We start from the raw sequence: 15,095 nt of genomic DNA on the forward strand, positions 1-15,095 counted from the left end.
TACCACAAGGAGAGCAAGGGGTTACCTGAAACAAATATATAGCTTTGCGATGTTCAAAGTTAAGCGACGGCGATGGAATGTGTTTTACGTAGAGTACACATGTACCTTTCCCACCCTACTCCCACTACTTCCTTGCCTCTAGACTAATTAATTAATTGAAATTAATTAATTAAACAAACATTAAAGTTTACACCTTAGCGCCATAGGGCCATAGCGCCATAGCGCCTTAGTTCCTTAGCGGCAGGCAACCCCCATAACCATCCCAATAGTGCACTCTGCACTAAAAATACAGTTTCAAATATTGCATACTAAATTAGATGGAACGTTGGAGCTGATTTTAAAATAATTATTTCTCAAAAGTTCAACGCTTTTGAAAGCAGTCACAGTGATGAATCAGACATTGGAGGGATACACATCACGTTTCTGAAAAAACATTTTTCAGCCAAAGTATATTGACCTTGTACAAAGCGTTCAAAGTTACCGTGTTTACCGTTATCCTGCTACTTCGGTGAAACACTTCTCTTTTGCCAATACGGCTGTGGATAGCATGGTAAACGCCACTTTAAACCTTGCTAGGCATTCCAAGACCATCCTGAGTAGAAGGATGTAGAATTAAAAGAGAAAGGAAGATGAAAAATGCACAGAAAAAGAAAATAACTCGAAATTACCATCTGCTAACAAAAGTTGAATCTGGAAAATGTCGTCGCATGACAGCGGCCATTGATGTCATTTGTCTACACAGTGGCGTAATCCAAACGAATGCACAAATAGGAAAACAATTTTTCCCGGCCAGAAAACGTTTAGTGGAGCAATGTTATGTTATTTTTCACAAATGATGGTCACTCAAAAAGAAAAACTTCCCCAACTGCGACACCATTTTGGCCGCAGCGTGATCTGAGTTATGGGGTCAAGACTGGATCCCTAGCCGCTGACCGCTCGAAGGACATTGACAGGACAAATGACATCAATGGCCGCTGTCATGCGACGACATTTTCCAGATTCAACTTTCGTTAGCAGATGGTAATTTCGAGTTATTTTCTTTTTCTGCGTATTTTTCATCTTCCTTTCTCTTTTAATTCTACATCCTTCTACTATGGATGGTCTTCGAATGCCTAGCAAGGTTTAAAGTGGCATTTACCACGCTATCCACGGCCGTATTGGCAAAGAGAAGTGTTTCGCCGAAGTAGCAGGATAACGGTAAACACGGTAACTTTGAACGCTTTGTATAAGGTCAATATACTTTGGCCGAAAAATGTTTTTCCAGAAACATGATGTGTATCCCTCCAATGTCTGATTCATCACTGTGATTGCTTTCAAAAGCGTTGAACTTTTGAGAAATAATTATTTTGAAATCAGCTCCAACGTTCCATCTAATTTAGTATGTAATATTTGAAACTTTATTTTTTAATCGCTTCGGCAGTTTTTTGATGTTTATCAAATGATATTGCATTAAAAGGCCTTTTTCTTCAACACTGTGTAGTTTTCTCATTATTTTGCGTTGCGATAGTAATTTCCGAACAGTTTTTTGCGGGGCCTTATTTTCGGCCTGATTTTGCTGCTATCTGACGGAAAAAGTTTGCGACTCAATATTTTTGGTTTAAAGCGAAAATTGAAACAAAAGAAATTCATTTTTAAATAGTATTCGGTAACCTCTACTTGGGAGATAAAAATCGGCCGATTTTATTTTTTAGCTGGAAATCATCGGTCGTTTCTTAGGTGCAGGGCCTCTTAAAAATGCACATAATTGTAGATTTTGTATAAATCCTTGGGAGTGTCTACTAAAACAATTAGACCATGTGCATCTCTTTCAAAGAGAGTCCTGATCAATTTTGACCCATTTTAGGGATTTACCTGCATCAAGAAGTTTAATGATGGCTTCAGAGTTATCAATATCCAGTGATAAACTGTCAGCCTTGCCTGACTTCAGCAAGTTTACAAAGACAGAAAGACGACGTTTCAGTGATTTCTTGTATTCTTTCTGGCGCAGTGCTGCCTCCTTAGGATGGTACTTTGTCCGAAACCTTCAATATAAACAAAGACACCTCAATTAGCACAGGGTAAAAATGCCAAAGGTAGGAAAAATACAAATGGTGTGATTACCCTCTATGACTTACTCAGCCTTTCCTGTGCTGCCTTGAATCCCTTGTGATATTTTTACGTTTAACTTCCAATACATCAATTGCTATTTTTATAGCAGTTGCAGAAACAACTGAGGTCAGATCACACAAAAATGAACCTCATCCAAATCGTGGAAATTAACTGTTGTTGCTTGATCATTGAAAGTTGCTGAGAATCTAACGATACCTACTGCTGTCTGCAGTACTTGGATTTCATATACAAAAAGTTCTAGGCTTTCAGCCTCATGCAACAGAAACCGATTACAATATGGTGTGTATAGCTCCCAATATGGCTTTGTTTGACATGCATGTCTCACTGAACAACAATACAGCTTGCTGTGAAAGGAAAGGGCCAATGAAGTTAGAAAAACAAAACATGTATCCACGAAGTAATCAGTATTGTTAGTTTAAAATACTTATTAGAATGCATGTACAAAACAGTCACATGCAGTATATGAACATTTACCAGGGAATTATCACGAAACAAAACTAACAAAATGAGTGATTCTAGGGTATTAGCTTAAAAGGATGGATATCATCTTGCTAGTCATTGTATTTCCTACATATTTATTTTTGAATATTGTCATTGGTACAATTATCATTATTATCACTGGTTTCTTCAAAGTGTTCATAGCTAGAGGTGACTGATCTCAAAAGTTCTACAATGTAGAAAGTGTTTGAAGTATATATCTCAGTATTCAAGATTTCATGTATGGTGTATTTAAGCGTGTACAGTACTGGTTAAAGGGATTGCAGCATTACACGCACGTAAAGTGTGTGTACTTCACGCACATTACACGCAGTGTCCACGCACCTTACACACAAATACACGAAAATGCGTGTAATTACATGCGTGTAATTACACGCAGTAGACGTGATATTGCGTGTAAAATTACTCGCAGTCTTTCAACTGGAACTCATTAAGTGCGTGTAATGAGAACAAAATACTAAAAGTGTGTGTAATGAAAACAAAACATTTACAGTGTAACATTCACCGTACTGGACTGCACTGTGATACAGTTTAGTCTTTCGCCTTCTTGCTTCTGGTCATCGAATTGACCAGTTTCCTTAAACTGGCGTACCACTTTACAATAAATTTTAAGTATTTTTTCCATTATAGTTTCAACAAGCGGGCGCCAGCAACTGGCAAGCATGCTAGGATTCACTGAGATAACAGAACATAAACATATAACGTTGCTTTCAATTTTAAATTACAGCAATCAGTGTACTTTAAATCAACCCAAAGATTCATTAAAAATATTTCGTACTCTAAAGCGTTCAGAGTTTACTGGTGTTCAAAGGCTTTTCCGGTCACGTTTTTCTGTTCATGAGAAACAAGGGCACCAGTGACTGACAAACTGTGGCTGGACAGACACGAAATACTAACAACAAAACACAATATTTCACTTGAGATTTTCAGTTAATTTTTGAGTTATTTTTTTGTAAAAAAATACCTCTTAGTCGGCACATCGGGTATGTTATGGACGGGTCAATGGCTGAGCGAGCGAGCGAGCGAGTGAGTGAGTGAGTGAGTGAGTGAGTGAGTGAGTGAGTGAGTGAGTGAGTGAGTGAGTGAGTGAGTGAGTGAGTGAGTGAGTGAGTGAGTGAGTGAGAGATGAATGTATGTCACACCAATCAGATTGGATCTACTGTAAACAGCCAATCAAATTTCTTGTTGTAAAGGTAAATGGTATGTGAGAAGATTTGATCCCGATAGAGTTCAGAATGGCCATATTTATTCTTCTATAAAAGAGGAGGAAGTATTCATATATTGGGTTTACTTCAACATTTTCTGTGGGTTAGGCTGATGATTTTAGCTATGAACGAGATGAGCCTTGAGGTTTGAAACAGTTCGTGAGTTAGTAGTATGCAAATGGCACGAGATATTTTTATTTTTAGTTATGAAGGCAACTTGATACTTTTGTTTTCCACAAGGAGTAAATTCAATTAGAGGTCACGAATTGTCGCTTCTAGTTCTTAGGACATGTTTTTAGAGGAGACGAGACTATTTAGATTTGAAAGAGTTCTAACGTTTACAATAGTTAGTACATGTAACGATTGTTTTGTTCTTGTTGCATGCAAATATAATGAGATATTTTTATTTTTTTAGTTACAAGGGGTAATTTGACACTCTTGTTTTTCACAAGGGAGTAAATTCAATTAGAACTGACGAATCATCACCACTCTTTCCCACGAGATGTTTGCTATCTTTAGTTACAAGTGGTAACTTAAGAATGAGTTTACCAGAGGACCAGGCAGGGGTGATACATGCCATCTCTCCTTTTTGGATGAAACTTTGCCAGATTGAAGGTACTACCCAACAACTCTAAAAGACAAAGTGGGCCAGCTTTGTGATTTTTCCCTTAGGAGTTAGACCACCCCCCCTGGTTTTTTGCCCAAAATCCCAAAAATGTCACTAAAATAAGCATCAAATTTAAACACCGCTCCTGCTTACAGAGTACATTAAATTTTATTGGTATTTCACACAAATAAAGATTGGACCTATCTTAGTTCACACCAGGAATTTCAAGTCATTTGAAGTGACAGGTGCCAATCAAGGAATGTGATTTCCTACCCATGTCACGCAACATTTAACAATCAGGCAAATTAGCTCGAATTCTGACTCAAATATTGTTTAAGTCCAACTTTCTAAATCAAAACTAATTTCATCACAGTTTAGAGTCACCCTTGACCTGATGAAATCAAGAATAAATTTTTTGGCATCTGTTATTTTTTGGTAACAAAAGCTGTTCAAACAGCATGACAAGAGGCTTGTTTTAATAAAGAGAAAAAAGCGAAATCTAAAAATATTAGATATTATAGAATCAGCTCATCAAAGGTTTTCTATGCTAATGTCATTAACAAAGTCATTGAATATTATTTAGGGCAGTGGAAGCTCAATGAATGCAAAACTCTTTGCAATATCCCGTAACCCTCGGATGTACAAGGTTAGAGGAGCTCAAATAAGCTGGATCAGACATTGAACAACTCTTTCCGTTACAGTGGTAATAAGAATGAAATGCTTTACCATTTCTAGACTCGGGAAATTTTTCTTCCACTCTTTGTAGCATAATACTCGGTTCAACAGGTTGTCCATGTGCGGCTGAAGTACTTGCAGTACTTGAAGCTGTGATCGCTGGTATTTGCCGACTGCCTCGACCGGCTGTTTTGTGAGCTTCCTCATTTCCATCGGTCCGTTTGTATTTAGAAAAAAAATCTGTCGATCCAAGGCTGTTTTGACGTGGGTTCTTTTCTCTTATTCATATTAAAACATAACTTTCTCTACACACGTGCGGGACCAAACATGATCGATCAGCCTGGACAACACTCTACAACGGTCGGCGGAATTTCTCAAAAGATAGGAGCAGCGCATTGCGTAATAAGTTTTGCCGCTTAAAATGGTGTCTAAATGTAATTCACAGCAATTAAGCAAACTGAAAGTTCATCTCCAGAGTAAAATATAAATAGTAAAACCAAGGAGGCAAGACACCAAGAAACAGTTATGTCTATTTCAACAGGTAAATGTTTAAAAATAAATTAGGTAAGTGTAGCATGTTCGTACCATCAATCGGCATCTTCACCCGTAACATCGAGTGAGCTCAGCCGTAACAGGTGTTACGGGTTACAGCCCTTAATGACAGCCCTGGCTTGTACATCCGAGGGTTAAAATAACAGTGCAAAACACCTCAATTCTATTTGTACAATTTAAATATGGGAATAAAGGGCCATGATATTTAAATTCCAAAACATTGATTAGTTAGATGAGAGTTTTTCTGGGCAAATCTCACTTTTTAGATTACCTTTGAAACCCTGCTCGATCATCACGGGCGGGTCACATGCTTGATGTTGCAATTGATTTTTGTCAACTCTTACTTTACACTCGGCATACTCATCAATCCTGAGAAGTATTCTTTGCTGACATTATTGTTTGCCCTCATATATTAACTCTTGAGCTCACCCAATGAATATTCATTTCACGCAAATCGAGTTAAAAAACATCTATGATTTTTTTTTTTTACTTTGCTGCACCAGGCAGGCAGGTAAATCTTAATTGGAATAAAAATAAACATTGTGCATATAATTTTTAAAGCATGGGAACAAGAACCAAAGACCTTGATCGGCAGCAAATAATATCACCAAGTGATAATTGATAGTTTGTTGTTGTTATTATTATTTATCATATTTATTTATATTTATTGTTGTTATTTATTATTTATAATAAAGTTTCCATATAATGTGCGCTCTGATTGGCTGAAAGAGCGTGCTTTATCAGAGAACAGAGCACGAGTTGATGACGGTAAGTTGCCTTTCAAATTTTTGCTTCGGAATTTTGACAAATTTGCCCCAACTTAAACATCCCCTGTGATTCAGACAAATGCAATGGAAACGAGCTATTTGTCTGTAGTAAATATGGCTCACAGAGACCATTGTTAGCAACAGTACTGTTAAAACTGTATTAAAATAACAAGTTTTGCTAGATTCCCACCGACAAAACACAAAGCGGAATAAACAAATTCTCAACCTAAGCAGTGCTTCGATAAAAGACATATTTGTTACGAAGGCAGAAATTATACTTAAGAAGTAAAACAATGACAGAAAACAACAATCAAACTGTCTCTGTTTATGATGAGAAGCTTTATTTTTGTAAAAATGCTCAATTGCTCAAACAACACTTACATGCTGTGTAGTAAAGCTCGTTCTCCAGTTATCTCAGCGAAGTGCACCGACGAGTCAGGGTCAGTGCAAAGCTTGCTCTGATATTCCCTTCTGTGCTCGGAGTAGCACAAGTGGGAGCCGTTTAGTCTTTCTAACTTTTACGCTAGTTCAGGCAATCTTGCTGCAAGCGGCTACAAGCCGTAAATAACTGTAGCTCCTTTCAAATTCAACTCGGCATTTCGCATTTTCATCCGCAAGCTTTGAGCTCCTCATTTCGTAATTTCCACTGGAAAAGTGCACGTTTTCATGGGCCACAATATGGCCGGATTCCTCTGGACTATAAACCTTCACCTGCCTTTAGATCCGCATTTAAAAATTAACTTAGAAGCGAACTTTGAAGGCATCGTTCTTCTCTCGAAAGCCGCTCAAACTATTCGAAACTGAAAGCTTAGATGAAGTCCAGTTTGTGATTGACAGCTGTCGCTTCGTTAGCCAATCATATTATTTGGACAATTCTAACAAGGATTGCGATTGGCTTATTTTAGGGTGCTTTATCAGAGAACAGTGCACGGCTGACGCCACTTGTGGGGAAAAACACTCGACTTCGTCTCGTGTTTTCCCCTACACTTCTTTCGTGCTCTACCGCTGCTTGCGTGCTTTACAACAGAACAGAGCACAGGCGAGGCTTCTTTAATTGTTAATTATTACCACTGCGCAAGGGATCTCAATCTCTATTTATAGATGTGCACACTCCAATGATAAGAATGGCTTCAATGTTTTGCTCAATTGTAACTTTTTGGAAAGGAAAGCTCGACAATACCAGATGTTACCTTTGTTCTCATCTCATCCACTCACTTGCCAGCCTTAGAGAGTTCACAGGCATTAAGATCGTCAGATATGATTTCAGTGATCCACAGGCTGGAAAGGACGTCTGTGACAGAAGAACTGCCACAGTGCAGAGCCATGTGCGTTGCAACATAAATGAAGGCCACGACATTAAAAGTGCTAGTGATATCCAATGGCGGGTTGAAGGGTGTCAGGCATTAATAATATTGTTAAGACTCAAGAGTCAGGCCAGACCATGAAGCACACCATGTCTGGGATCCTGTCTCTAAATTTGTTTAGCTTCAAGTCTGGAGGTTTGAAAGTGTAGAAGGCTTATGATATGGGCCCTGGTAAACGTTTCACACCTGCACATGAGGAATGGATTTGAAAGACCTCAACGGTATACAGACTTATGCATAGAGCAGCCCTTAAATGTACTGCAAGAGAGACTGCTACTTTTACAGCCAAGAGTTTGACGTGTCAGCTCTAACAGCCTCAGTCTAGGCATAGTTAATAGAAGGGGATTATTATGAAACTCAACAAAGTTCTTTGTTGTATGTTTTTGTTCTCTTTTTTGGCCTTGACCGCGCACAAAATACAATTGTTGTATACTACTGACCGAGTAACTGACCAATAGAAACGCTTTGGTTACGTAATTCATGCATAGTGTATGGGCGCAAAAAAAGATTTTGCACGGTCGTGGACCTTCTAACACAAATCTTGGCATCTTTGTTTGCTCCTTTGATATTTGCCGGGCTTCACAACCATTCCCATCTATTAACTATGGTCTAGGACCTCGCAATCTATTGAAGGAGAGTCCCAAGTTGTCAAAGCTACAAGAGTGTATTCCTCCTACCCTGAAGAGGGATTCACAAAAGCATACCAATCTTTTGCAGTCTGCAGAGACACATGGATGCGGGTAAACACCTGAAGAAGTTAGAGAAAGAAACGACATAGACAGGATCAAGATAAAATGGGTTGAAATCCCAAACGTTTATTGGTGATCATGATCCACATGAGAAATCTCAAAGGGATAGGTCTGAAAACATCACGAAGAGGAACCCGCTTTTCTGAGAAAGTGAACACATATCTGAAAAGAACATTCTTGGAAGGTGAGGGGACAGGACGAAAGTGTAGTGAATGAGTGCAGTAAGATGAGATTGTGCAAGACAGTAGTGGCAGGAAAATGTCCAGCAAAGAAGAGTAGCTTGTGGCAGACCAAATAGCCCAGTACTTCAGCATGTTGTCTGTAATGTACAGAAGTGGCCGACTAGCTATACACCAAGCTGATCTGAGTCCGTCTCAAGATGAAGCAGAAGAGATCTTGACCAGGCTTGCAGTACGAAGACAGTACTACTTGCCAGCTACTTTACCATCCACCATGTAGAATATGTAATACAGTCTTGTGACCAGAAAAAAACAAATCAGTTATTTCACAGGGCTATGGAGCTACGGATATACACAGGAGGTTACTGAGCAGAAAAGAAAACGATGGCCAAGAGCCAATCAAGCTTCTTGAGTGCCTAGAAAAATTTAAAAAGTTCAACCGGCCAAACCTTGCTAAACCTAAGGCACTGGCGCCATGTATGTTGTCATGTGTGCTCGTTTGGACCCTAGGTTTTAGATAATTTCAGCTACTAGATCTTCTCGAGGTTCAATTTTTCCTCAGAATTGCAATTTTTTTCACACATCTTCTTACTCGCAGACATGCAATTATTTACAATGTTTTGCGCTAACATCTTTCAGGTATAACCTTTATCTGCGGTTAATTCAGTATAGAAACTTTCAGAAGAAAAACACATTTTCATAAAAGCTAGCTAAAGCTCAATCTTACAGTTTAAGTATTATATACAACTGTACGTGTTTACCAAGATTTACTTGCATGCCTGATGCAGCAAAATGAAAATTTCAAGGGTTTTTTTAACTTGGAATGAGAGCAAACAATAATTTCAGCAAAGAATACTTCTCAGGATTGATGAGTTTGTATGCCGAGTGTAAAGTAAGAGTTGACATTAATCAATTGCAAGATCAAGTATTTGACCTGTGATGATTGAGCAGGGTTTCAAGAGAAATCTAAAAAGCAAGATATGCCAAGAAAAACTCTGATCTAACTAGTCAATGTTTTAGAATTCAAACATCATGGCCGTTCATTCCCACATTTAGATTGTATAGATAGAATTAAGTTGTTTTACACTGTTATTTAACCCTTGGGCGTACAAGCTAACTCGTACCCCCACTGTGGTATTAAGGAGAAATGGAAGGAACCCCCTCTGGTTTTTGCTCTATTAACGCACAGCGTACCAAACTTGGATTTTACTTTTTTCTTAAAAGTCAAGAAATAATGGAAATTGATACAAAATCAAGCGAGAATGCTTATGAAATGTACAAACTGGTGAATTTCTGGAATTTGATGAAGAAAACTGGAAAAAATACAGAATGTCAAAAAAGGTTGATTTTTGTCCAAACCTACATGAAACTAGTGGTTGCTATGGAAACATAAAAAATGATGGACGCACAATTGACATATCAAAATATCCGCGAAGGATGAATGAACAGCTAATGAAAGTTTTAGCCCCTTAGAGTAAATCGTCTTCTCAAAATTTTGAAAATACCTTATTGGGGGGATGTATCTATCCCCCACCCCCCTCCCTTGTACATCCAAGGGTTATGGGATATTGCAAAGAATTTTGCTTTCATTGAGCTTCCACTGCCCTAAGTAATATTCAAAGATTTTGTTAATGACATTAACATAGAAATAACTTTGATAAACTGATTCTATAGTATCTAATATTTTTAGATTTCGCCCTTTCCTCTTTGTTAAAACTAGCCTCTTGTCATGTTGTTTGAACAGCTTTTGTTACCAAAAAATAACAGATGCCAAAAATTTTACTCTTGATTTCATCAGGCCAAGGGTGACTCTAAACTGTGATGAAATTAGTTTTGATTTAAAAAGTTGGACTTAAGCAATATTTGAGTCAGAATTCGAGCTAATTTGCCTTATTGCTAAATGTTGCGTGACATGGGTAGAAAATGACATTCCTTGATTGGCACCTGTCACTTCAAATGACTTGAAATTCCTGGTGTGAACTAAGTTAGGTCCAATCTTTATTTGTGTGAAATACCAATAAAATTCAATCTACTCTGTAAGCAGGAGCGGTGTTTAAATTTGATGCTTATTTTAGTGACATTTTTGGGATTTTGAGCAAAAAACCAGAGGGGGGGGGGGGGGTGGTCTAACTCCTAAGGGAAAAATCACAAAGCCGGCCCACTTTGTCTTTTAGAGTTGTTGGGTAGTACCTTCAATCTGGCAAAGTTTCATCCAAAAAGGAGAGATGGCATGTATCACCCCTGCCTGGTCCTCTGGTAATCACGGTCTTAACACTTTTGCTTTTTATATGAGAGTAAATTCAATTAGAGCTGACAAGTTATCAGCTATTGTTTCCAGGATATTAAACAAAAAAGAAGCTTTCATTTCTGGACGGTTTTTATGTCTCTGCAATAGCAGTTTCATAGTTTTATTTGATGACATTCATTTCAGTCCGATATTTTTAAAGGTAAAAAGTATGAAAACTGCTCAAATGTTCTTTGAAGACAGCATGGCACCAAGTTAAAGTGCAATTTAATTAAATCAGACTTTCAACGTGTCAGAGAGGTTTTTCCCCTTTCTTTCTATTTTCGGTGAAGTGGTGTTGTTGCGTTGTGTTGTGTAAAAAGGGTAAACTTACGACTCGTATAAAATGCGAAAAGGTCTCTTATTTAACTTGAGTATTTTTGAGCAAAAATTCCTCTGGGGGGTTGGAAGGGCTATGTGATTGGTGCGTGAGGGAGTTACAGTACCGATCAGAAGAAACCTAACAGGGAACGCTTGACCGAACGCGTTCTGTTTCCGTTCCACACACGTTCCCGTTCCCGTTCTGTATCCGTTCTGTATCCGTTCTGTATCCGTTCTGTATCCGTTCTGTATCCATTCTGTATCCGTTCCGTTCCCGTTCTGTATCCGTTCTGTGCTGTTCTGTTCCCGTTCTGTTAGCATTCCATCACTAAGTGTTCTTGGAACTCGTTCAAAGGAACAAGGTTTCTGAGAACTTGTTTACAAGATTAGCGACACTCATTTGCATTTCATAAAATGGGTTAACACTGTCACCTTTATGTGAGAATAGGGACAGTAAACTTAAATTTTCGTTGTGAAAACATGAGTCCAGTTACTCAAAAAATACGGGAAGATGGTATTGTAACTTCAAGGCCAGTTTATAGTAAGTATTTTTTCCAAAACAATACAAAGCAAACAGCAATCTGTGTGATTGCCCGAGGAAAGGAAGAAGTAAACCAGCTTGCCAAGCATTTTTAACAAATCGATGAAAAAATGCAAACAAAAGACTAACTTTCGGCTCTTGTATTTACATGAATACTTTTAGTGAGATTTAACATTGAAGTATCGGGGAAAACTGTTCGGCGAATGGGTAGAAACTTGGCTGCAGGACACGAGCGGTGCAAAGTACTGACAAAAAGCCGAAGCAAGCATTTTGTGATACTTTTACTGACGTTATTTTCACAGGCGAATTTTCAGTAAAGTCTGAACGTTATCCTCGCTGATCCTTCCGCAAAGGTGGTGAACAACACCATAATAAAGGTCAACCAAGACATCAATGTTTTGTTTTGTTTCTCTTCATGAGGAAGCCTTTCAATCCCAGTCTAACTCGACTCGTCCATCCATTTCCTTATTTGGACATAAGTTGAGCTTGTTGATAATAACAAAATGGCCGCGATGAACTCGACATGGACGAGAAGATGCAGGGAAGATGCTTGCTTAGTGCGTGTAAAAAGAAATAAAAAAAGACATAAGATGATTCGTTCTGTCATTTTCTCAAGATCACCGGGCTGGACAAAAATTGAACGAACGTGTATTTAAAGTTACATCGTTTCCAAATCCTCGGTAAGCACTCTGATAGCGTAAATTACTACCATGTGTTCTGAAGAACATGTTCTCTTATAGTTTGCGTTCTGGAGAACACTTTTCTCCATTTTTGTGATTCGTAACCGTTCCGTATCCGTTCCACTTCCGTTCGGTATCCATTCTGTATCCATTCTTTATCCGTTCTGTGCCCGTTCTGTACCCGTTCTGTACCCATTCCGTTTGCGTTCTTGTACCCGTTCTGTATCCGTTCCGTTTCCGTTCACAAACGCGTTCCCTGTTAGGTTTCTTCTGATCGGTACTGTATGCATGTGCGCATGTCACACCAATCACAGTGTGGGTTGTATCAAAGAACAAATCAAATTGCCTGTTAGAAAATAAGATGGTATCTACATTAATCTGGAGACGTGCCAGATTACTGTAGTTTGTTCAGTCAAACATTTTATGGCTTACTATTTAGCTATCTTACCATGACCGATGTAACATCGCCTGTACATCATAAATTCCCAGTTTCTTGCTGTACATCGCAACCAAAAACACTTGTCAAATTAACCAAATCATTACTGTAAACAGCTCCATGAATGCTCCTATCTCCGACACTTCACAAAAAAAAAGTCTTGCACGCCTTGCGTGCCTATGTTTAAACATCAGTTATCCTTCTTAAAGTTTAAAAAGCCTTTGAAGATTCGTCATTAATAATACTCAGAAGCAAATGTTCTCTATCTGAAAACATATTGTTTTGATCAAATAAAAATGAAATTCGATCTGTTTCTTGAATAGCGTTGCCTAGCACATGAACAAAATCTACCCAGGCAGAAATCCTGTGTAGTGTGAAAGTTGTTTTAAATTAGTTACTACTTCATTTTATTCCATAAGCATATACATATACAGAGAAGAGACGATCTGTCAACCAGACTTAACCCAGGGATGAAAATCTGAATGTTTTTCTTGAATCTAGCTTATCGGTAGTCAACTGTATTGTAATCTAAGCCAAATAATCAAACAAGCTGGGTGTAAACATTGCGGGTTGTTGTCAGAAAGTTACACGTGAATCTGAGGAATTGAAAATTATCGAACGCTTAGATTTTGTTAGAAAAATGTTTTGATTCTTCACCGTTTAAGATTAAGAGAGAGTTCGCGAGTTTCTGTTTGAATCCTTATTTCATTGTTATTGAAAGAACAGGAGTTGAAATGACATTTCGTGTGTGAGTAAACATTGTTGTGACATACGTGGTACGTGGTACGATGTATGTGTTTTTATGTAAATGAAAGCTCAGAGATCTGTAAGAGAGGTTAAGCAGAAGTACGGGCTGCTACAAATTAGGAAAGAGTATTTGTTTGATAGGCGCTCAAGCTAGTTCACTAATTTAGCAATGCTTGTCGGCTTTTAAATTTACTTTTTGTTGTGAACATTGAGAGTTGTGTATATCAAATACAAGTTAGTAGTGGCTTTTTGTTTTGCAAAATACACGCAAATACGTGTATGAATAATAAAGGTTTCTTCCACCAATTAAAATACATGTATACCGGTGAAATTACATGCAAATGCGTGTAACTACCAGATCAGTAAATTTTACATGCGTGTAACTGCACGCACCTTACACGCACCTCACACGCAGTGTCCACGAATACTACACGCAAACTACATGCATTTCACGTGCCTGTAGGTGCTGCAATCCCTTTGACCGGTACTGTACATAAGCACCACTTAAAACTCATGACCCATACAAGAATGCAGGTCTCAATCTATCTTGTCCTTGCTACATGTAAATGTTCTAATTGGTGAAGCAAGAACAGCTTCTTTAGATAATTTTTGTACCAAGGACACTGACAGGAATAAATCATGTGATGTAACTACATACCACTCTTCTTCTTTGTGTTGTTGGAAGAAGTCACTCATTTGAGTTTTTCTGAACTCCAGTTTGTATTCTTGATACTTTTTGAAAGCTTCTTCATCACTAATATTGTCATCTTGAGCATTTAAGAACTGCTTAAATGTCATCATGGCTGGAGCATGGTTGGTTTGGGGGAGCTGTGGCTGCTGGTCCACATCTGGTCTAAAATAACGATCATAACAACAGTTAGTCGACATCATGAGTTTCAAGGTAGCTAAGCGAGCGAACCGAGCTGCAAGGTTTTAGGCTGCAAAGTGTCAGTGTGAAGGGCTGGTCGTGAAGTGACCGGTCGACTTGTCTTGCTTGAAGGGTTTTCATTTACATTTTGCGGCAAAAAAGAGGACTGGCATGACTTGTAACTGGTGTCTCAGATTACCTTTCTAGTTTAATTTGAACTGTGGAACGTATCGATACTTATAATAACTAAAATGTCTGCAACTGTTGTTGTGAACAATCACCTAGGTAAGATGCTGAAATTCAACAGGAATTTAGATTTGAGACCTGATCTTTCATGAGTGAAATCAGTAGAACCACATGCACCAAGACAACGGGGTTGCTATTGCAGCTATTATCTCCATTTAAAAAATCAAAAGTGTGCAGAGCTAGCTCTGAAGTCAAGCTTTTCCCACCTCTGGTTAGGGCAGAAACAAACACATTCTTCTGGACAGATACGCTTCCACTGTCTTGTGC

At 38.4% G+C, this 15,095-nt stretch overlaps 1 protein-coding gene across 4 annotated transcripts in view; it reads right to left on the minus strand.

The window, feature by feature from the left end:
• LOC110063375 (serrate RNA effector molecule homolog) overlaps positions 1–15,095 on the minus strand; it is a 73,667-nt gene that overhangs the window by 45,656 nt on the left and 12,916 nt on the right. For 2 of the 4 annotated variants that reach the window (XM_089270497.1, XM_089270495.1), the window contains exons 3-5: positions 15,035–15,094; positions 14,373–14,567; positions 1,852–2,021 (exon numbers count right to left, since the gene is read on the minus strand). In XM_089270497.1, the coding sequence (XP_089126623.1) occupies positions 1,852–2,021; positions 14,373–14,567; positions 15,035–15,094 (425 nt within the window). Of the gene's footprint in view, positions 1–1,851; positions 2,022–2,114; positions 2,307–14,372; positions 14,568–15,034; position 15,095 lie in introns of those variants that run through there. The other 2 variants (XM_089270496.1, XM_020770349.2) reach the window with 2 other exon arrangements.

The sequence above is a fragment of the Orbicella faveolata genome, unplaced genomic scaffold, assembly GCF_042242905.1.
Source record: "Orbicella faveolata isolate gen_17 unplaced genomic scaffold, um_ofav_v1 contig_34, whole genome shotgun sequence".
NCBI classification, from domain to species: domain Eukaryota; kingdom Metazoa; phylum Cnidaria; class Anthozoa; order Scleractinia; family Merulinidae; genus Orbicella; species Orbicella faveolata.